At 42.8% G+C, this 24142-nt stretch overlaps 1 protein-coding gene across 5 annotated transcripts in view; it reads right to left on the bottom strand.

Annotated features, from left to right (window-relative positions):
• Window positions 1-24142, bottom strand: part of PHF3 (PHD finger protein 3) — a 76991-nt gene that overhangs the window by 50358 nt on the left and 2491 nt on the right. The window contains exons 2-5 of one of the 5 annotated variants that reach the window (XM_019537594.1): window positions 8080-8235; window positions 7782-7854; window positions 7341-7502; window positions 1263-3054 (exon numbers count right to left, since the gene is read on the bottom strand). In XM_019537594.1, the coding sequence (XP_019393139.1) occupies window positions 1263-3054; window positions 7341-7482 (1934 nt within the window). In that variant the 5' untranslated portion in view covers window positions 7483-7502; window positions 7782-7854; window positions 8080-8235. The remainder of the gene's footprint in view (window positions 1-1262; window positions 3055-7340; window positions 7503-7781; window positions 7855-8079; window positions 8236-24142) is intronic. The other 4 variants (XM_019537596.1, XM_019537595.1, XM_019537592.1 and 1 more) reach the window with 4 other exon arrangements.

Genomic DNA, 24142 nt, shown 5'->3' with positions numbered 1-24142 from the left:
ACAGCTCTTCATGCTGCCTCTGGTTCAAAGGGCAGACAAGCAGAACTACTTTTAAAATTAGGAAAAAAAAACTTCTTTTTCCTGCAGAGATTTAACTGAAAAAGAGCAAAACCAGCTCCTACTCTTGAACTATTACTATATCTATCTCATTAGCTACCTTTTTTACTCAACAAACAAAATGCTGAAAATGAGCAGTAGGTCTCAACCAGTGTGTCAAAGGCACCCTGGGGTACCTTGAGAACCTTTCAAGGGTGCTTTGGGGTGCCATGCTATATTAGCACTGTTAGATATACAAACTTTAGTCACAAGATCAACCCAGAGATTTCAAATAGGAATTCAGTGTTAATAATATTCTGACTTGTTGCAAAGAATTCACTGCTACAGAAGAATTTCTGTTATATTTCTGTAATCAGAAATGAATGAGAATTAAGAGCAGGCATTTTTCAAAAGGGTGCCTTGAGTATAAAAAGGGGTTCCTCAAGTCTAAAAAAGTTGACAAACACTGAAGGACACAATTTTAGATGTAAACGGGGTTTTTTTAAAGTTAGACATAATTAGACAATACACCTGTGTGAAAGTTCCATGATAATTTTGTAGGTTTCTCCTATTTTTTATTCCCTTTTCTTTTTTCAATGTTCTCATCTCCCTCATTGATGAAGGACTCACAGAAATGAGAATACTGACTAATACATAAAGTAACCTGAAAAAAAATACAGAAAAATATTCTCTCTCATCTTTTAGTTATAATAATCATGTTGGTTACGTATAATAAAAGAAAAACACCCTTAGATTGTTCAATTCTTAAGCTGATGGCAGACTCTTTAACACGAAACATTTACTTTAAACAGCTGTTAGGCAAAACAAATATTACAAGTCTTACTGGAACACAGATGCTTTAGTCTGACATTTTCTAAGAAGCAGCTCAAGTTTTAAGTTGCATCTACCGTAACAACACAGCATAGCAGAAGCATACACCTATAAACTAGGACATTCAAATAATAATTAGGATACATTCCTTTATACTAAGCCAGCTTCTTTCATTTAAAATTTATCTTTCATTTTAAAATCTGAAGAAAAAGCATGACAGTATAGAGGTGGATGTTCATAGTGTGAGAGCAATTTCTATTAGAAGGTGTTGTGCACCTTTTTGTCTGATTTGAGGAAGCTGACCAAAGATGCAAGGAACAGCAGAAACTTATTAACAAAAGTGAATATTGATATATTGAAACAAATTAACTTGGCATACACAAAACCACACACACCTGTTGCCATGCGGCTTTCTGCAAAAGCCGCACTGCTTGCTGGGAACCCAAGCATATTTACTTTCGCTTGAAGAGAGATGTTCTGAGCCTTCCCGTTTGACAGTAGAGATGTTATCTGGAATAAATAATGGGGGTTCATCAAGTGAAAGGCTTTTACTGCTTCTTCTCTGACGAGGTTGAAGATTCTTCTCAATTTTTTTAAATTTCAGTTTTTCTCTTTCATCCTCCTTTAAATGTTCTGTACCAGTAGGATCTTTTGTCTCACTCTCTTCCTTTATAGAACTATTTGTTTTAAGTGCAGTTGCAAGTTGATGTTTTTGTGCTTGTTTCTGGTTGAGATATAGCAAATGCCCAGACAATGAGTGCACAGATGAGACAGCATGAGGGATTTCTTTTGAAAAACTCTGATGAGTAGGAGACCTGTCACTAACTCGGTGAGTTGATGATTTTTGCGCCTGTACAAGGTTTGGGATTCGTGGCACTTTTTTCACCAATGCAGGCATCTGTTTCTTTGTTGCGACTCCTGATGCACAGCTTTGTGTTTTTGCATCCTTATCAGCTTGTTTTTTCCTCATTTTAATTGGGTGACTTTCTGGCTCATCTGCATTCCGTTTCAGGCTTACCAAAGATGTGGTAAAACCTGGAACGTTAGTACCAACTCTTGTTTTTGAATGCATTTCTTGTCTTGCAACTGATTTTTGTTGAGCTCCTGCAGCCAAAAGCTGTTTAGATTGTACCAAAGATTTATTGTGTTTTGGCTTTATATTTTTTTGACATTTTGATGAAATGTTAATCAACTTCCTATCATCCTGAATCTTTGATGTCTCATGGCTTTCCACTTTAATATTGCTGATCTGCTGCTGTACATTTTGGTTTGTATGATCATGAATGCTGCTTTCTGTAACACTATTTCCCTGCTCAGCAGAAGCAGCATCTTCATTTTTCAAGTCTGTTTTATGATATTCTGTAGTTTCCCAGTATTTGCTAGAATTAATATTTTTGTCTGTCTCTTTAGGGTCTTCTACAGACTGTGTTTTACATTCTTTTAATGACATTACATTTTTACCAGCGATTTCTACATCAGTTTGTGAACCTAATCTACATTCAATCCGCTTCTCTCCACAGCTGGCTATAATTGAAAGGGTCTCATGCATTTCACTTGGATTCACACAAGCCACTGTACCAGACAGAGCTTTAGCTATTCCAGTTATCTTGCTTTGGTCCTTTTCTTTATTTTTTCCCTCCATTTCCTCTGCTTTGTATTCAGTTACTTTTTCAGAAGAGGTTTCAGAAACTACCTTATCATCCTTAGGTTCCTTTATTTCATTTTTAACTTTATCAGCTTCATTATTTGCAGAGGTTGAAAAACCTGGTCCAGCATTCCCAAATTCAGTATTAATACTTTCCGGTTTGCTCTTTGCTTCTCCAGAAGAACACCTGTCCAAAAAACGAGAACCACTTAGGTCATGGGATGTTTCATCCACTTTTTCCTGCTTGGCAGCTTCAGGTTTTACTTCATCCATCTTTTCATGACAAGTGGACCATTCTGAACTATGTGGAGAAGTTGATGTCTCTGACTGTCCAGATCGTCTACCACTACGCCTAATCTCTTTAGAATGTTCTAGCTTTAGTGGTGTATCAACTTCTGCCTCTTTAGTTTGACCTTTGTCTTGTGGCTTCAGTCCTCCCTTTTGGGCAGATCCACATTTTATAGCTGTTTTCTTGGTATTAGCAAGAGGTGCAATGTTTGAACGCTTGGCTATAGTGCTTTGCCGCAAACTTCGCACTGGCTCTATTAAAGGAAAAAGAAAATCTCTTAGCTATGCTTCAGTCCTCTTTTTGCAAAAATAAAACTAGATTATAGCAGAAGTACTATATTTAACTGCATCCATGACAAGGTTTTTCCCCCTTTCAACATGGAGGGGGGCAGGGGGAAGGCACTCGTCTCTGATCCGAGTGTAAATGGGGGAGAGGGGAGGGACACAACTCCGAACCTGATCCAGGAGTTGGAGCTTCCCCCACCAGCCACAACATGCCCACAGCAGCCTCTGCTCCCTGCCTCCCCCCTCTGATGCTGCTTACCATCCTATGGCAGCAATGCTGCTCCCCCATGCTGCTGCTGCTTACCATCCTACCCCCACTAAGGACAGAGCACAGCCCATATGCCATCTCCAGCCCCCAACTGGTTAGGCAGCAAAGGCAGGGCAGTGGCAGCAGCAGTAGCAGCATCTCTGGTCCTGGCTCCAACGTAGGGTTGCCGCCCTCTAGACCTGCTGCTGCACATCTGGGTGGGGGCTACAGCCAGAGCAGGTCCCCAGCCAGAACCAGAAATGTGACAAGAAGGTAAGCATCAGCAGAGAGCCAGCAGGGAAGGCAAATGGTGACGGGAACAGGTGCCAGGGGGTGCAGGCATCACAGAAGGAGGCAGGTGGTAAGAGACATGGCAAGGAGCACACAGGCGCTGCAGAGGGAGGCAGGTGGCAAGGGCAGGCACCACAAGGGGTGGGACAGACATGGAGCATGCAAGCACCAGTGGTGGGGGGAGCAGGCACTAGTGGGGGAAATGGTGGTGGTGAGGAACAGACAACAAGGGGCAAGAGGCAAGACACTTATTCAATCACCACTGGCCCTTCACCACCTGCCCATTGCTGCTGCTTGCCCCACTGCAGTGGGGGAAGGGAGGAACACAAATTTAAACAACCCTCCAAAATTAGATTCTGCACATGGAAAGTTATAACAAATTATAAATTTTCCACATCTAGAACTTAATTACTGGGAGATCATCTTAAATATGAAGTAATTTTGGTTTTGGGTAAATATGGTAACTCAACATTTGGCTCATTAAACACCAAGACGATATGTCTTTGTCTAGTTACTGATCTCAAAAAGGTCATCTAAAATTTAAAACCACCAATTTGCCTTCCTATTTCCCATTGACACTATTTGAAATCAGATATTAAGATTGCATATTGTAATGACCATGCAAGTTCTGGGTAGCAAATGAGAAACCAAAACAGCTTTAAACACTACAACACCTGAGATAGGAAGGCCATTTCTTAATTGCTGTCTTATCTTCTACATGAAATAAGCAACATACAAAAAAAATATCAGTACAAACCCCACATAATAGGCAGTTTAGCTTGCATACATTTGGGGGGTTCTTAATATATGAAATCTGACATCTTTATAAACACCCATTCTGTTCAACATCCTCTAAACAGCTAATATGAACTCCAATACCTTTACAAGTTGAGAAACAAAGTATTTTATTACTCCAATCAAAAAAACAGACTCTCCCAGACCGTAGCCAAGTTTCTCATTTAACCTATAACTTCTATTTGGCTTCCCAATAGTATATCTTTCCTTTCAAAAATATGTAAATGTAAGAGAAAAAAATTACTAAAGCAAATCGCTACCTGACAAAACCACTAGGAAGATTAATAGGGTGCCAACAGACATAACGCTTGAACCATTTCAAGAATGTATCTGGTTGGAAACCAGTTTATAACCGCCTCTGGACAGAAGTGTCCACACAAACCAAACTGTCATCTTTTAGGGATTGCACTGCTAATGAAACACCACCGCAGAACAGCAGAATACCTAGAACATGATGGCTCCTAGGGGTCAGTGCCCAGAGTTTCCCTAGGATTCCGTTTGAAGAGAAGAAAGCCTGGATTGGCTAGATATCAAGAAAGACGATGATATACGATTATCCCCAAGTGCAATTTTTATCTAAATGTTTTTGAAAAGTGGGAACATAAAAAAAAAACCTGGTTGAGGTTAGTAAAGAACACTGTAATAATTTACCAAAATAAGTGTGGTTCACTGGGTGCACAGATCTATATGGGAGGGAAGAGCCTGGATCCTTAACAGGAAATGGACCCCACTTGACAAGGCCCCAGGCTCATTTGGGGCAGAGGCATGGTGGTGGATGGAAAGACTTCCAGAAGCTGAGGGACTATGGGGCCCTTGCTTGTGGTACCTGGGGATGGTGTGGTCTACATCATCCTGTCCCAACATCCTACAAACTGATTTTTGTAAGATCTGCACTGGAAAATGTTTTCTAAATTTCAGCTCCCTGCTACAGACCCTAGGCAGTAGGATCCAAAGCTGATTTGGGGCAGAGGGTGTTAGTGGAGGGATAGACAGGTGCTTAGTGGTGCTGTATAGCCCCCTACTTACGGCTCCTTGGGAGACTGGGTGCTCTGCCCCCTTCCCCAGAAACTCCACAGCTTTTCAACCCTGTCCTGAAAACCATCTGTCAAATTTCAACACCCTGCAGCTGCAGATCCCAGGTTCATTTGAGCTGGAGAGCTGGACTGGAAGGATAGCCAGGTGCTGAGGGAGCTGTGTGGTCCCCTGCTCCTGGTCCCTAGAGCAGTGAGGGCACCAGGGGACCCCAAAAATTCTCCAACTTTTCCAACCCCTGCCCTGGTTTTTGGGAAGGACATTTTACCCTCTGCTACTCAGCTGTCACTGTTTCTTTCCCACCCAACCCACGGTCCATGCCTCAATTTCCCTGCATGCCTAGTCCATGTCTCTACTTGCTTTCATACTACCAACCTCTGGGTGGTGGTATCCAGAGTGGGGTTGACATCCACAGTGCATGTGTGGAAGTGGGGGGAGGAGTTTGGAGGGGGGGGTGCGTGCCCCGCTTCTTCATTTCAGGTACCGATTGCTTTGAGACTTCTCAGTCTCCGTCTCACACTGTAGCTTCAAAGGGACTTTCCCTAGAACTCTGCTTGAGTACCTTGCATTGGCAGCAATTTCATAGAGATGCACATGCCGGGTAGAACCTGTGGGGCAGGGCTGGCTGCAAGAATGCAGCACAGATGGCAACCAACTATTAATGGGCTAATTCACTTCTTATTGAGCATGGAATTGACAGTCATTCTGTTCTATTAAGTGCCCACTGTGCAATTGCCCTGTTAATCCCCCCCAACACCCAGAAATCAACAAGCATTTACAGTTACAGGCACAACTCCTCAATCATCACAACAGGGTCACAAAGCTCCCCCCACACCCCACCCACAGCATCTGGAAATCCCTGCAGTCCCATCCCCACCCCAAATGAACCTGGGACCCCACAGCTACAGGGTCCATAGCAGGAAGGTGGAACTGATTAAATAGTTTGCAGAGAAAGTGTTGGAAAGCAGTGGCACATAACACTGAACTGGTTCACGGATGACTAGCTCAAAATAGTACCCCAGTGTGCTTTTGGAACGATCCAGGAATTTTAAACTGCTCTTAAGTGGCTTGTACATGTAAACTCTTGGGGTTACAAGTGTATTTAAAATGCTCTAAGCATTATGTCTGCCCACGCCTTAGTGCCTGTAAACCATGTTGAAATCTAAGATCTTTGGGTGAAAGACTTCTACAAATTCAAATTATTAACATGATAACCTAATTTAAACTCTATAACAAAAAAATTAAAACCCAACAAAGAAAAAAATGCATCATAAAGACTGAACATAAAGACCTCTACTATCCTTATTGGCTATTAAACCAAGTTATGAAAAATTATTTTAATCTGCTGTTGAACATGCCTTTACCAATCTCACAGACAGTTTAAAAATGAAACTTTACTTGCCTCAAATATGACTCTCTTTAAGAGCTCTAACACCAAGTTACTTAATGGTTTTACAGGAGAAAACCAAACTCTGCACAATTTTTTTAGTACTTCAATGAAGAAATATTTACACTAAATTGGTCTGAAAACTCCAATGAAGTCAATATTTTACCTTCAATAATTCTACTAATGAGTATTTCACAATTCTAGAGATTGTATTTTTCTGACTGCCTAACTTGGGTCAAATTAATCCCAATATCACTTTCTTCAATAAAATAATCTGAATAACCGAGTTACTGGGAGATTACAGGCTGCTAGCAATTGGTCATTTCTAATTGCTTTTAAATCATTAAATATTTACAACATTACTGCTGTAAAATAGTTCCAGTTTGAGGATTTTTATTATATATGTCATACTAGTTAACATTTCCCTAATGTTTAAAAAGAGACTGAAATTGTAAACAAATATCCCTACAATGTACAAATTTGAATATTATCTGAATTATCACCTTGTGCCATTAAACGTGGTGACTTTCTTGGTGATCTCACTGAAGTTTCTTCCAACCGTTTCCTCAAATTCCTGTTAGGTAAAATTAGCTCATCTTCATCAATGGTATCATTACCACGTTCTTTAACCCCTTCTTCATCCATAATATCATCAAGACCAATAACTGAAAAATAACAAAAGCAAAAAAAGAGCCTAAAACTTAAAAGTATCTAAAAATGTTTGGGTTATAAGAGATTGTGAAGAAGGCAGGGAGGAAAGAAGGGGAAGGCCAAATAAAAATAAAAGGTACAATTTGAGCACAAACAAAAGCTAAAATAAGGACGTGCAAGACAGAAAATTCCCATGTGAAGCAGTTTCAGTGTAGAAGCAGCTATCACCCAAAGTTAAAAATTTCTGTAGATGGTCCTTGTCAAAAAGTCATTGTTGCTTTTTAGTGACTCACATTTTTAATGACTTTTGCCACAGGAAGGTCCCCAGCCTTAGAGGATCAGCTGTCCCTCACTGTCCCTTCCCACCTATGAAAAATTGAAGAAAGGTGAACAGTAGAAAGAGCTGATCCCAAAATGCAGAAAGTTTAAGTCTCATTTTTAGTGTAGGACAGACAAGGTTTTTCAACTTTAAATCCCAAGCATGATACATATCTGCATCTGAATTCAGAATATTACTGAGTACAGTATGCACTGTTCTTCCAGCCAGTGACTGACAACAAATTTTTTGTCATATTCCTATCTCCCACTAACCTGAGAAGGATCCCAGAGGTTGCTCCTGAAAATAGGTTTCCTAAGAGGCAGTCAAGCCACTGCACCGGCCATTCTCCTCACTTTCTCTAAGTATGGTTCTGCAAGGGTAGCCTCTCCTATCCCAAGATCCTATGTGTGATTAATGAATCCTGGTCCCTGTAGGATGCGAAATCTGTGAGATTGAAGCCAAGTACCCAAGCGACTTTGTAAAACACGCAGGAGTTGAAAAATACAGCACAACACCAGACAACTGATATGGCTGCCTGAACAATGTAATGCTATCTAAATAATTTCAAGACAGACTAAACTGTGCAACAGAAACAGGGTCCCCAAAAATTTCTGACAACTGCTTTGTTATAGAAAATAACAAGTTTAAAGCAACGCATTTGTCTAGGAAATTGGAACAAGAAATCATTAATGAGACTTAAAAAAATCAACCTTAGTATTTTTAGACTGTCTCATCAAAAAAATTTGTCAACTCCTGTTCTTTTTGAACTTCATTTTCTTCTCTTGGCAATATTAATGACAGGAAACACTTACAAAATCTGTGAAGAATCATGTAACACTGAATATCCTCTTAAAGTATAAATATAAAAGAATAAACTTCACGTTTCTGATATAACCAAAAGGAACAGTCCCATCCTTAATAATTCTATCATAAAAAGCTAAAACTGGTTTTAGTTAAACAGTAAACCAGTTAGTTAAACAGTAAACCAGTTTAGTTAAACAGTAAACCAGTTTAGTTAAACAGTTTTTAAAGAGCCTTGAAGGAGAACTGTCCTTAGTACAATGTAAACAAGTGGTTCCCAATTTTACTGGACCAATGGACCACACATAGATGTCACAATTTTGCACAGATCACCAGTTTGAAAATCTCTAGTGTAAACCAAAAATCTGGAAATGGCCCTGGAAAAGCTTCCCATTCAAATTTAAACTTCATTCTGAACAATGGGGAGCAGACAATCAAAAGCTACCTTAAGAATTTTCAGAACTGACCATGACTCACTTTCAGTGATTGTTAAGAAATTTACAAGTAACCAATCAGTTTTTTGCTACTACATTTTAGGCTTCAGATTGATGGAATATCTTTCTGCAAACCACTATCAGCTTTCCATTCTAAACCCCTAGACCTATATACATCCTAACTGTCTTCATTTAAAGATAATTAGTTTGGGTTTTTTGCAACACACCTGTAATAAAAGACTGACAATGCCAGCTGTATTCACTGGAATTATTATACAAATAAGTCTACACTATTACTGCACACCTAGACATTTTCATGTATACACACACACACACACACACATGCATGCACATCCTGCCCATTTTTTTTTTTTTTTGGTTTTTTTTGTTTTGTTTTGTTTTGTTTTTACAGGTAACAGGTAAAATTAGCATTAGAAATGGATTCAATGACAACAGCAATGCTTTCCAGTCCTCCCTCCCTCTTTCATGTGGATTTACACTAATTTCTCCAGGATGGTGTAATAAATAGGGGTGCGCTGATAAAGATTTTTTTGGCCAATACCAATGGCTGGTTATTAACCAGCCATATTGGCTGATACTGATCCAATAGCTGATATGCAGCCAGGCACCTTGGAGAGCAGCATGTGGCTGGTAAGTCTGTGGGAGGAAGGGGCGTGGGGAAGGGAAGAGGAGTGGTGGGGGCAGATCCAGATCCCCAGAGTAAAGGAGGAAATGGTAATGAGGCAGAAGCAGGCACTACCCAGCCAGGGCAGGGCTAGAGATGCGGACACCTCATCTGGGAGGTACAGGGGGGAAGCTCCCCAGGCCACTGCATGCACCCCAAGAGAGGCACAGGGAGCATGTACTCCCCCCCCCGAGCATGTCCCGTCAGGGTGAGGCTGGGCTGCCTGCTGGGGAACTCAGGGGCTGTGCCGGCCTCTCCCCAGAGATGGGGGCTGGGCAGAGGCTACATTTGGGGCAGGGCAGGTCGCGGTGGTGCTGGGATGAGTGGCTATGGCAAATTATGGGGTGTCTGTATCCCACCCTGTAGCCAACACTCCCAGCTCCAAAAATGCAACCCCGGCCCAGCCCGCCAGGAAGAGACCAGCGCAATCCCCAGCCCTGAGCCCGCAGCAGTCCGTCCACCCTTGCCCTACGCACAAATCCAGTATGCACATGCCCCCCACGCCTCCCTCTACGGTGTGTGCAGCAGCAGAGAGCTGACCCCATCCCATGCACCCTGGATGAGTGCCAGTGGCTCCATCCTGCATCTCACCCTGGTACAGTTGGGCAGCACCTGTTCCTGCCCCAGCCCCACTCCCTCCCTCACTGTGGGGGCCTCAGTCTGCCCCCACCCCCCATGCCCTTTCCTCACCCACACCTCCCCCAGAGACTTACTAGCTGGATGCTGCTCTCCAAGCTGCCTGGTTGCATTCCCAGACATGTGCATGCTGTGACTACACATATGCACACAGCATTTATAGGTGATATTATCAGCTATACCAACCAAAAAAAGCCAATTGCCAATAATGTCAATTTTTCTTTTATTGGTGCCGATCTGATATGGACTAATATATCACTGCAAAAATATCAGTGCACCTTTAGTAATAAATGAAGATTACTTACACAAACAATTTTTAAAACATACTTTTGAAATGGCTCTCAGAGCTACCACAACAATCCAATGTTTTCTACTAATTACATTCAAGGCAGGTGTGCTGAGTCTGTACCCTTCCTAATAAATACAGGCAGAAAAAAATTGCGTGCTCTTCTGACAGCTATTAAGAGATGTGCCCTCAAACATTACAGCTAAAGCAATTCTACATTTAAAAGAATTTGTGCTACTACTTCCAATTTATAGAGGATTAGCAGCACCAATCTCTTGTTAAATCTCAAGCCACTTGAGCTGTAATTCAACTATTACAACTTGACTAGTGAGGTTGGATGAGGAGCATTAGACACAGAATCCTGCTGGGGAAAGGAATGAGAAAAAAAGGGAAGAATAATTAAGAAAGAAGAAATAAAGACTGGGAAATAGAAAATGAAATAAAAAATATCTTAAGAGGACAAAAGACAGAAGTAATGAGAAAAATAAAGTGAAAATACATAAAGAAACATAACAGACTGAAAGAAAAAATATCTTAAGATCAATAATAAAAATGAGCAAACAAGCAAAAGAGGGTGATAATCTATAAAGAAATGTAACAAATCAAAAAGAAAAAGTGAGAATATTTTGTTTTGTGTAGTTAAGTGAAATGAGTTATACAGCAGTGGCTGTGTACAACTAAGATGGAAAGACAAATGGAAAAAAACTGAGCAAGCTGCAAAGATACAGAAAGATGTGTAACTTGCAATCAACTTAATGTTTAAAATCTCTTAATAAACCAAAGTATTGTAATGATTCTTAGAAAAAAAACAGTGGTAATTTGTTAATATCTGATATTATAAAGCTGCACTAACTGTACTGTTAAAAAATTGCTATTGGCATCTTACTGAAGTAAACATTTATCTTTACTTGCATCTTTAAAAAAAAGAGTGGGAAGGGGAGGTACTTTTCTTTATTAACATAACGTTGCACAAAAGAGAGAGGTAATACAGCATTACAGTATCCTGGGACAGGAGGCGGCAGGGAAGAGGCAAATTCTTATATGCCACAGCCTCCAAATAAGACATGCACCTTGTTTTTTGGAAGGCAGGATAAAGGGAGAGAAAAAAATAATTTTCCAGAATTATGGCTGACTACATGCAGCAGCTCACTTGCTGTTTCAGGCACAAGCTATAATGGTAATCCTCTATTAACCTCCAAAGAAACTGGTAGCAGCTAATGCCAATTCCTCAGCAACTATGAGCAGCCTGCTGGGCCAAACAGAAGCAGAAGCCATTTTGGCAGCCACTAGAGCAATGTCTCCATCCATTTATTCCAGCCAAGCAAAATCAGCTTCCCTATTTATGGCATGCACCCCAATACTGGAGGGCTAAAGGGGGTTGGATATATAGTATACAAGTAAAAACAATAAGTTACATATCTTTACTGGTTTACAAGTTATCGACTACGTATAGAGACATACCGAGAGCACATGCTTAAAAGCTTTAGACCAGGGGTGGACAAAATATGGCCTACGGGCCGAATCCAGCCAGCAAGGCCATTCTATCCAGCCCACAGGGCCCCTAAAGAAAATGTAGAAAATTTATATTTCTCTTCCCATGGTTCCTGCAAAAAAATGCAGTGTGGGGCGCCAGGCATGGGGCAGGGAGGAGCTGCTGTTCAGCCTTCACAAGAGAAGGCTGAGGGGGGACCTGGTGACTGTCTATAAACTCACTAGGGGGGACCAGAAGGGTTTGGGAGAGACCTTGTTTCCCCTAGCGCCCCCTGGCATAACAAGGTATAACAGACATAAATTGTTGGAGAGTAGGTTTAGATTAGACATCCGTAAGAGCTACTTCACAGTTACGGAGGCTAGGATCTGGAACCAACTTCCAAGGGAAGTGGTCCTGGCTCCTACCCAGGGATTCTAAGAAGAGGCTTGATGCCTACCTAGCTGGAGTCATTTGAGCTCAGTTTTTCTGCTTCCCAGGCAGGGGGTCAGACTTGAAGATCAACAAGTTCCCTTCCAACCCTATTTCTATGATTCTATGATCAGTCCTGACACAACAAAAGATGTAACGCACTAACCTGCCACAGATAAAGCAAGGGAAACCACAGGAGCCAACATCCTGCTTCTGTAAAAGATTCTTATTATACACTTAAGAGATCTGAGGTAGAGCATCATGCCTCCCCACTACAGAGGAAGGTAAAAAAGCCAACAGCTGTCTGAACAGTGAAGAAGCTAGTTGCTGCACAGGGGAGGGTATCACCTTTCTTTCCACTTCTTCACTGTTAGGTCCCATATTTAGGTCCCGAGGTTTCCATCCAGGTCCTGGTCTGCCTTTGTGTGGACTGCAGCCTGCACATTCCTGCCAAACACAGCGAAGTGGGAAAGTGCTTGCAGTGTGAGAGATGTCTCTCAGTGGGTTCTGTCAGGAACCAAATAATGGAGCTGTAAGTGGTGCTGGCTAGGCTCAGAAGCATCTGAGCATTAGGACTTCATGAGCTTAAAGCATCATGGAAAGGGAACAGACAGAGAAGGCACTGAAGGACAAAGACCCCAATACTCATGGAAGAGGAGTTGACAGCTTGTCACTTCTAGCAACAAACAGTACTACTACTCTTCAAAACCTGCAGCTGTTCAGCTGGAGAACAGGTCAAGGCCCTGACATCACATGAGAAGAAGCCTACTCCAGTGGCAGCAGAAACTAGGCTATGTAGACCAAAGGCAGAAATATCAAGACCACTGCCACCAAGAGGAAGCAATGCATCAGTGTGGTTGACAACTCACTCCTGCAGGGCACAGAGTCATCCATCTGCCCATCAGGAGGCCTGCTGCCTGCCAGGAGCCCACAACCAAGACATCATGGAAAGGTTGCAGCAACTCATCCAGCCCTCTACTACCCTATGATGCTCATCCATTTGGGCACCAGTGGTACTGCCAGGGTAACTTGTGTAGATCAAAAGTGACTACATGCCTTTGGGTGCAAGGGTGAAAGAGACAGAGGCCCAGGTGATATTTTTGTTGATCCTTCTGGTCATGGGTAAAGAAGACTGCTTTGAGATCAACATATGGCTGCATGAATGGTGTTACCAGCAGGGATTTGGGTTTCTCTGATTATAGGGTAGTATTCCAAGAAACAGGATGGCAGGGAGGGGAGAGAAAGAGACTGGGTCCACCTGACAAACAGGGGGAACAGTGTCCTAATATACATACTCACTAACTTAGTGATTTTTTTTTTTTTCTGTTTTTTTGCACCGGTCCTGAAAGCACTGCAATACCAGGTCAATGCATGGAGTGGATGGAGCACGCTCCGGTTCCACCACCCAATACCAAAAAGAATCTGCTCAATATAGACCTCCTATGGAGGACATATCAGAGACAATTATCCTGGGGAGCTCGCCTACGTGGTCACCTGCTTCCCCTGCCAGGTAAGTATATGATGAGAGCTTTAAAACTAGGGTTAGTGGGGGATGGAGACATGCACAAAGGTAAGTAAAGAGCCAGGGGACCAGGATAAAAGACTAAATAAGAGGGGGTGAGCCTTAGAAATGCACCCAGGAATAAGTTAGGGCAATTTGTTAGTTACCCAAATTGTTTATATACTAATGCGAGAAGCAAGGAGAATAAACAGGAGTAATGAAGGTCCCAGTAACTGAGATACCAAAGTTGTAGTGGGATACCTCATATGATAGGAGTGCTGTCCTGGACGGGTAAAACTTGCTAGGAAGGTCAGGCAAGGCAAGGCAAAAAAAAAAGGAGGCATTTCCCTGAATATAAAAGGAGATGTACACATGGTCTGAGGTACAGTGAAGCAGGAGCTAGGCATGCTGGAGGCCTGTAAGTGTAGGTCAGAACGGAGAGCAATACAAGTGATGTCATGGCGGATATCGGGAAGCTCTTCTAGACTTGCTGCTCACAAACAGGGAGGAACTAACTGAGAATGAAAGTGGAAGATAACTTGGATGACAGTGACCAAAAAATGAGAGCTAATTGAAGCAGATACTTCTGAAGTCGTTAGGAGGTGAACTATATCCAATTCATCAGATTAATCATGAACATTTGAGGGATATTTTTGCCACTCTGTATTAGGAGAACATCAAATGAGTGCTACAGCCATATGCCATTAGCTTGGAGTTTTCTTCACTTTCTTCCAGGTGTCTTCTTATCTTTGATTTCTTCTCTCTTTTATGGCCTGGCAAGCCTGCTGCAATGATAGGTTTTCCCTACTACCATACTATTCGCTCGCTAGATCTCAAGTCAATGAAGACGCTATACTCAAACTTATCCCTCAAGACTTCTGGAATATTCTGCTCAAAATGTTTCTCTCTTGTTTCTACTGCCCTTCCCTCTTTGCATTTATCTCCAGACTCCTCCTTCTTGCCCAGATCTACTCTATCCCCAAAAATCCTCTATTCAATTAACTTCCTGAAACTTTGCACTTTTAGAGATGGGTAAGGGCTTGACTGTGGGTACACAAACTTGCAGAGAGACAATATGGCTGATGGGTAGGTAATCAGATCTGTTATCTCATCTCCATATACTGCTGTTAACAAGGATGTCTTTGGAGACGCAAATCCACCGTTTGAGAACTGAAACTAAGCATCACAAAGGCATACTGGGATCTTCTAGACTGAGTCCCATTGGGTAGAGTGGTTTTCTTTGATCTTGACTAATCTATAAAGGAGCCTCTGGGAATGCCATAAGATTGGGCCCCTAATATAGGTCACAGCAGGCCATGGATTATTTATAAAACTTTTCTGAAAAGGTTACTAAATATGTTGTCTCAAATAGTATATAGTTAGAAGTTATAATCCCTATTCCATGGTGATATCTTTAAGCTTTAACATCTCTTAAATTAAAACTATATTTATATAGGCTTATATTTTAAACATCTTTAAAAAATACAATTAAAAAATCTGATTTAAATTTTAAAAAAATCGGGGGGGGGGGGGCTTATTTTTAAAAAAAAAAAAAAAAAAAGGTGGTTTTTATTCATCCTGTTTCAAAATTAAATCAACCAGCTCTAGGGTAACTCTCTTTCTGAAGGTAAGATAATAATGAGTGAAGAAGCTTAGTGAATGAGGTCCTGAGAGATACTGAAGTATCCATGATGGTAAGAAAGTTGATTTATGGAGAGATGAGCAGGATTACCGAAGCCTGATATTGCCTTGTATTTCTGGTTACGCTAACTATGAAGAGAAAGATAGTTATTTCTGCAGACATGTTCAAAAGAATGTCTCCTTTAAAGGCCTCTGATTGTCAAACCCAGAAGAACTTGGTTAATCTTTCTGAGAGACTCAGCTGCAAAGATATATATTTGCCGAAAGATTATGAATAGCATCCCTCCTCCCATATCAGTTGTGGCAAAAATACCAGTCAACCTAAAGGTTGATCTTGGGGAGGAGAGGGGAGTGATATGGGTGAGACCCAAGAGCTTGACCCCTCACCCACACCTCAGTAACTGAGTTGAGTCATGGTTGCTCCGATGTTACTTTCCATTGAAATTATCGCAAATGATATCACTTGTTTGAATTATAAGAGGTTCTATTCTAAGCTTTTATCCAGTCACTGGTATAGACTGCTGAAAGATCTACCACAAGTTTGCCCATGAAGAAATATTAAACAGTGAAAGATAATCATAAACAGACTACTGAAAGTTCAAAGGGATTCTCAATAAATTATAGAGGTGCACAGATATATGGGTGCCATATCGGATCAGCACTAATAAAAGGAAAATTAACATCATTGGCTATAAGCTTTTTTGGGCTGGTGTAGGCAATAATGTACTAATAAATATAATATGTCTTCTGGCCAGGGCCCCCAATAGCCACATGCATGTGTATTGTTGCACACATGCACGCGGACAGGAACGCAGCCGATCAGCGTGGAGAGCAGTGCTGTACAGGTAAGTCTGTGAAGGGTAAGGGGCATAGGGAAGGGAAAGGGGGTGAGGGGCAGATACATGTCCCCACAATGAGGGAGGGAGTGGGACGGGGCAGGGTGGTGAATGGGACTCCGGGGCTATGAGTGGGACGGAGCTCATTCAGTGAGCTTTAGTACAAGCACCACCACCACCATTTTTAAAGTGCCGGGACACTTTTAACAGAAGCAAAGCTCAGGCGGATGCAGGCTGTCCACTGTGGGCTCAGGGCTCTCCACTTTGCCCCAGGAGTTGTATGCTAGCCGCACACCCACTGCCCATCCAGCAATAGGAAGCACAGCTCTCTACTGCCACTACTGCCAGACAGGCAGGGAATGCAGCACAGCCACATGTAGCTCTTGGGACAAAGGCAGCAGGGCAGAAAGCCCCAAGCCTGCAGTGGGCAGCCCACATCCACCCTCACTCTGCTCAGCTCAGTTTTGCTCCAGTTAAAAATGTCCTGGCACTTTAAAATGGTGGTGGTAGCAGCACTTGAACTAAAGCTCATTTGATCAAGTGCCTCCACTGCCATTTTTAAGCACCAGGACTCTGATCCCTTGGATGAGCCACCTGCAGCTCTGCCCCACTCCCCACCCCAAGGTCCCATTCAGTGCCCTGCTCCAGCTCCAGCCCCTGCCCACTCCCTCCCTCACCATGGGGGCCTCAATCTGCCCTCCCACCCCCGTTTCTCTCCAGATTTACCTGCAAGAGGATGCTCTCCATCCTGCCCACCTGAATTCCTGTAAATCAGTTATCAGATCAGTACCAGCCAATATGCCTGGTGAATAATCAGCTATCGGTGTTGGCCAAGAAAAATCTTTATCAGTGCACCCCTGATAAATGATACTTCTCTATCTCAATAGATCAAGAGATAGATATAGTTTATTAGGGGTGCACTGATAAAGAATTTCTTGGCCAATATATATACAACATGTAAGTAAATCAGATAGCTTCAGTGCTTATCAGGAATTCTGAAGCAGGTGGTGGTGGAACTTTGCCCGAGGGATTTTTCTGTTCATGTCACTATAATGCCAAACACCTGAAGATACTGTTGTGCTGATACCTGGGAGCAGTACAAAATAAACCACTCAGTCAAAACTTCATTTTCTATTTTCTTTTCTCTTCAGAAAATCATGTTAGGCCACGGTAGTGTCTAAGATGTGATATAAAGACCTTTCTGATAGTTTATTATAAAACCCAAATTCTCCATACATAACAAATGCCTAAAAGCCTATGCTAAACCTCTCTAAAATTCTGAAAGAACCTTTTATTTACTTTCACTGAAGCCATCAGTTCATGCCCTCAGGGCCTATTCCAAAGCAATTAAACTGTCTGGGCCTAAATCCTGCATTCAATATTAGTACTATGCACTGTGAAAGACTAGCATTCTACTTTGCTGATAAAAATGCAGAACATTTACTGGAATAGCAATATATCTGCATCAACTATCTCCTGTAACCAACCATCAGTCTACTTGAATCCCTTCAGTTCAGCAGATTCACAAAGGAAGAAGATCTGGACAACCTTAAAAATAAAGAAGTCAGCAACTTTTCAGAGCCACAGGCTGGAAGAACTCAGCTTGGGTTTGAGGCAGGCCAATTTTGCAACCCAACACCTGTCACAGTTTTTCCCTACTGCCACTGGTCCCCGCCTCCACGTTGCAGCACGAACACAATTCCCAGCCACTAAACCCCAAAGTAGCTTGTCACCAAGCACAGGCAAGGATCCCTGCCATCCAATCTCTTCAGAAGCTGTGCAGGTAGCACCATGGACCCTATGTTGCTGATCCCACCCCTTAACAAATCTTATCCCAACACCCATGAAAAAGTCATAAATAACTGCTGCCCCTCTGCACCAACACAGACAACAGACCATTCAGAAAAAGAAGTGTCCTTTCTCCATCACCAAAGTACCTCAAGGTGCCAGCCACACACAGGAAGGCCAGGTCCCTGGGGTCCCCTGGCCCCAACCTACAGGCTGCACAGCAGTACATGGCCCTCCACCTCCAGCTGTGCAGCACACAGTCTTCTGCTCCCAGATGGGAGTGGGGGGGGGCCATCCTCCATTGCAATGCTATGGGAGGAGCAGCTGGAAGGGGTCACACGATGCCAGTTGTATAGCCCAGCTTTAAATACATAATACTATCAAATGTCCCATTGTAGAGAATGATGAGTTGCCAGTTACAGGCCAACTACAGCCTCTTAACAAAAGCAACAACACTCCAGACCAGATGCAACTACATTCAAGACATGATATGGAACTTCATGAAACCACGTTTGTGGCACAGGCCGATAAACACAATCTTTTCTTGTCCCCTCTAACCAGCTAATATCTATTCTCATTTTCTATATTTCTCCGTAATAGGCATCTCTTTAAACTAGGAGCATCAAGCTCATTGGACCCAAGAGACTGAACAGCCTGTGAGCAGCAGCAATGGCAATAATGGTTGTGGATGCCAGAGCTGGTGTTTCTGCATGGCTCTAGAACCGAGGGAACTAATGCTGCTGCCACGGGGGCTCTGGCAGGGGAGTGTTCCAGCCCTGAAGAAGCCTCATAGCCCAGATGAGACACCTCTGTAGACCAGATGCAGCCCACAGGCTATGTTGGACATCTCTGCTTCAGACCAAGAAATATTACTGGAGTTGGCCACTGAGAGGTGGCAGGGACCTGGGTAAAGTGTTTATTTGGTTTGAGTCCTTCCTGGAGGGACACACCAAATGAACAGTGATAGGGTTTAAACCTTTATCACAAGGTTCCTTGTTTGTGCAACCTACGAAGATCTCTCTGGTCCTATTCAACATCTACATGCAACCCTGAGATGAACCAGGGTAGCTCCTGAGAGGACTTGCACTTAAGTAGCACCAACATACAGATAACGCAATGCTTGCCGTACCATAACAATCTAGGGCTTTATCACTACTACCAAGATAGCACAATGCTTGAAGAACAGCTGGCTGAACTCGAACCTGAGTTACAATGTTGACACTGGTAGGCAAAAGAAAGGATTTTGAAGATTCTGGAGTAATAGACCAGTCTCTTTTGTTTGAAGGCACATTTCCACCCCTGGTCAATTTAGTATTTAATGCAGGGGTACTCTTGGATTCTTCATTGGCCACAGACATGTTCAGTTTCTCCTGGGAGAATCACTGCTTTCCCAGGAGAAACAAGTATAGAGATTTTCAGGATTTGTCTCTCAAAGCAAAAGTGACCACTCCAGGAAAAGAATAACCTGGGAACAACTGGGGTTAAATCACTCCCGGAGAGTTTTTCTTGAGAAAGCAAATGTCTGTATGCATTCTGTTCTGAGAGAAGCCACAATACAGTCCTCTGCATCCCAGGGTGTTTTGCTCCTCCCTCCCATGTGGGAGGCTGTACTGCATGCTGGACTCTACTACTCCAGCAAAGCAGGAAGCAGAATACACTTGCTTCACAATCCTCACATTAGTCTGTGTCTCCCTGCAGTACAACTGAGCAATAAGGTAGACTGAGGGAGTCTGCAGAATGCATAAAGATGTGTTGCATAAGGGCCCCCTGGCTGAATAGCATCAACACCACAAGCTCTCAGCATTTGAATGTCTGTCCGGATCAGTTTATCAGAATGATCTTAATTCTCCCAGATCATTTGAATGTGTGCATCAGTGGCTGCATACACAGCCATATAAGAAGCTCTTGCATACAAGCATAGGCAGAGAGAGAAAAAAATTCTTGGGGGGGGGGGGGCTGAGCACACGCATGCACCACCACCACCCCGCCAGTGGGTAAGTCCGTGCGGGAAAGGGCAAGGGGAGGCGAGGGGTAAGGGCTGTGGGGGTGGGGCGGAGGGGGAGACCAAGGCCCCCACAGTGAGCAGGGGCTGAGGTGAGTGGGGCCCTGGCCAAGTTGGGTGATGGGACAAGCAAAGGCCAAGAGGGGTCCATCAGACTATTGCTTGAATATTCTAACACCATAACACCAGCACTTCATTTTCGGACACCATGATCAATATCCAAGATAGTAAAATTCAAACCATCATATACAAGAAACCCATGGACCAACATACTTATCTATACGGAACACGCAAATCACCCTAAATACACCAAGAAAGCTGTAATTTACAGCTAGGCTCTCTGATACCACCAAATTTGCAGCAAGGAGAATACTCATGATCGCCAACTCACAAATCTCAAAAGGGTCTTCAGCCAACAAAGACACTTCTCCAGAGAGATAGATCTTTTGAAAGAGCCACCTGGATACCTCATGGAAACCTGCTGCAGTACAAAAAAGAAAATCCCCACAAATCGCACACCATGATGACACATCATCCTTCCCTGGAACCTGCATGGAAAATCCTCAAACAACTGCAACCTATACTAGAAGACGACCTCATTCTTAAAGAGATCTTTCCAGAACCACCCATCCTAGCCTTTAAAAAAGCACTGAAGCTCACCAACCTCATCACCAGAAGCAAACTCCCTATGACCAAAACCACATCAAAAGGATCCTGACCATACTAGGGCAAGCAATGCAATACCTGTCAACATACCTCCACCACCCCACCAATAACTACATCCCACAACAGAACCATCAACATTCCTGGATCCTATACCTAAACCTCCAGAAATGTTATACATCTCATCCAGTGCACCCTGGTGGGAAATATGTAGGAGAAACCAGACAACAACTGCGTACCAGAATGGGTGCACACCAAAAATGTATCAAAGACAAGAATACCCAACTACCTGTGTGCACACTTCTCACAGGACAATCACTCCCTTCTCCTATCTCTCAGTTCCAATCCTCAAAGGGAATTTACAACACACCTTTCGTAGATGAGCCTACAAATTTCACTTCATCAACCTACTGGATCCTAAAAATCATAGACTCAATATTGACATTAGATTTATGACACATTACAACCTACCTGACATCTGATTCACCTGGTACCTGCCTGACCTGACCTCTCACATCTCTCTTTTCCCCCTGACCTTTTAACCCCTCCCCCTCCTTTCTTCCCTTTTTCTTCCTGGTTCCCTACCATCTCCTTTTTACTTATGGCCTCTTTTTCACAGTATTACCACTGTACTGTTTTCCCCCTTCGGCCTTTTTTTCCCCCTTCCTGTTTTTCTTCGCTCTCCCTTCCCAGCTTTACCTTCTGTTTATCCAATTCCTACCCTTTTATATTTTCACTGACATCCTGTCACATTTTTAGCTTTTCTCATTCCTGCTTTCTTCATCTCCAACTATTCCTTTTCACAGACAGCCTTTTTCCCACCTTGTATTTTATCACTGTTGTCTCCCTCTGACCGTTTTTTCCCCTCCTCATTCCTCCTGCTCTCTTCTCCCTCGTCTTGCTTATCTCTACCTATTTACATTTTCACTGGCATCCCTCCATACTTTTAGCTTCTCTCAGACCAGCAGAGACTCCCAATGCCTGATGAAGGGTGACTGTGCCTGAAAGCTTGCTAGGAACTTTTCCCCAACTACTCAGTCTAATAAAAGATGTCACATCTAACCAAAAATCCTTGCTTGCCTAAGAGACTGACTGAAGTTTTAAGATGAAGACCTAAGACACAACATAATTCTCTAAGAGCAAATCTCTTCTGCTGATAGATTTTTCTCTGGATCCAGTCCAAGACTGTAGAATAATTTCCTACTGCAACTTAGAACAATCAGAAACCTTACCGTTATCCATTCAAGCACATGTACTTTTCTGACTTTTCCTTCTTTAATAATAATACATAGGAATGTGCACATTTAAAGAGAAAACCCTAAAGCGTAACCAAAATATGACACCCCACTGCACACACTTCTCCCTGGGGAGAGAAATGGAGAAAAGACAACACATGACTCACATAGTCATATTGCCAAACTCACTACTAGATAGCAAATGCAGTACAAAGACCCAAACAATAAAAAAAAAAAGAGTTGGGTCAGGAGGCACAGCAGTGTATCACCTTGAATGACTATTTTCTACAGAGCCTAGGGGCTACATAGGAAGTTTTGATGAGCTTCTGCAGGCCAGATAAGCAACACCCCCCAACCCCTCGCAAAACATTTTACCAAAACTCTATACGTGGGATGGCGTCATGGGGGGACTGGTGGGTGAGTAGTGGTGTTTGAAAACAAGATAGGCAATCTGCTCCCTGCACACTCCTGCTCTGTGTAGGAGTGGGGGGAGGGGAACCTGCGTGCACGTGCGTGTGGGGGGTGGGAAGCGGGGCACGGGTGGGAAGCACGTGCAATAGAGCTCACCTGAGCGGTGAGGTCTGTGGCACTCTGCATGGGGCTGAGCTCTGCCAGCTCCCACCAGGGGTTGGGCTTGGTCCCATGTAAAGTGGTGTGGGGGGCAGCCATGGGCTAGATTCAGTCAACTGGCAGACGCACCCTGTAGGCCAGATCCAATCAGCTGGCACGCCATATCCAGCTCATGGGCTATATTTTGCCCACCCCAGTCTAGATCCTAGTATATGTGCATAACTTCTCAGACTTACCAGATGAGCCATCAATTACCGGAACACTTTAGCAGTGAAGATAAGACACAAATACATTGTTTTGAACCAAATAATGTTATTCTCAACTGCAAACCATAGATTGCTACTGGCAATTCCTATCTTAAAATATGAAGACAGACCTTGAGATCTATAAAGGAGAGCGAGACACTGCATTCAATCCATACTGAATTTCAGAACTGTACTCCAAAATTTAAGCTTTTGATTAAAACAGAGAATGTGCCTCAGCCTTTAGGATTCAAAGAAAATCTTGAAATTGTAAACTGAGTATAAACAAGTTGTCTTTGAGTCTTCAAAGAGTCTGAAACAATAGCTCTAACTTAGGTAAAGCAACCCATTCATTATAATAGGGCAACAAGCTTGAAAATTAAATATGATAATTTAAATATCAGTATTGTTACTAATTCCACTGCTGATCACTTCTGATGAAACATCCAGTTACTTTGCCAGTGTTAACTCTATTCCATGCAGCTGATTTGTGCCTTTTCCCTGATAGGTTATACTATACAAAATGTTGAAATGGAAGAGTGAACATACAAGAACTGCATGAAATACACTGTATTTACTATAAAAGTAAAATACAAGTGCTATCGTCTTATAATATATATTTTCACACGCCAAAATTTAAAATCTGCACTTATCTGAACAAAACTTGCACAGAATTTATACCAGAGTTATATAACCCAGGAATTTTGTTATAGAATTTACGTTCAGCAGGACATAGTACAAGGACACGTGAGTACATGACTTTTTGGAGGGTACAGAGGGTGGGAGGCAGGGTAGCGGAAGTTACGTAGTAAAAGGTTTTGATAAAATATGGTCAGATTTTTAGGGATGCACTGATAGACATTTTGGGGACCAATGTTTCCTTAAAAACCAGCTATCAGTATGTTGGCTGATACTGATCTGATTTCCGATACAGCGTGGAGAGCTGCATGCAGCTGGTAAGTCTCTTGCGTTAGAAGGGGAAGAGGGAGGGAAGGGGCCTGAGGGGGACAGATCATCGTCCCCTGTGGTGAAGGAGGGATTGGGGCAGGGGCTGGGGTAGGCTCAGCCCAGCTGGACTGGGGTGGGATGCGGGACAGAGCCACAGGTCACTGGTG

The sequence above is a fragment of the Crocodylus porosus genome, unplaced genomic scaffold, assembly GCF_001723895.1.
Source record: "Crocodylus porosus isolate Cpor-Errol unplaced genomic scaffold, CroPor_comp1, whole genome shotgun sequence".
Classification (NCBI taxonomy): domain Eukaryota; kingdom Metazoa; phylum Chordata; order Crocodylia; family Crocodylidae; genus Crocodylus; species Crocodylus porosus.
This window is presented reverse-complemented; position numbering and strand designations above follow the sequence as displayed.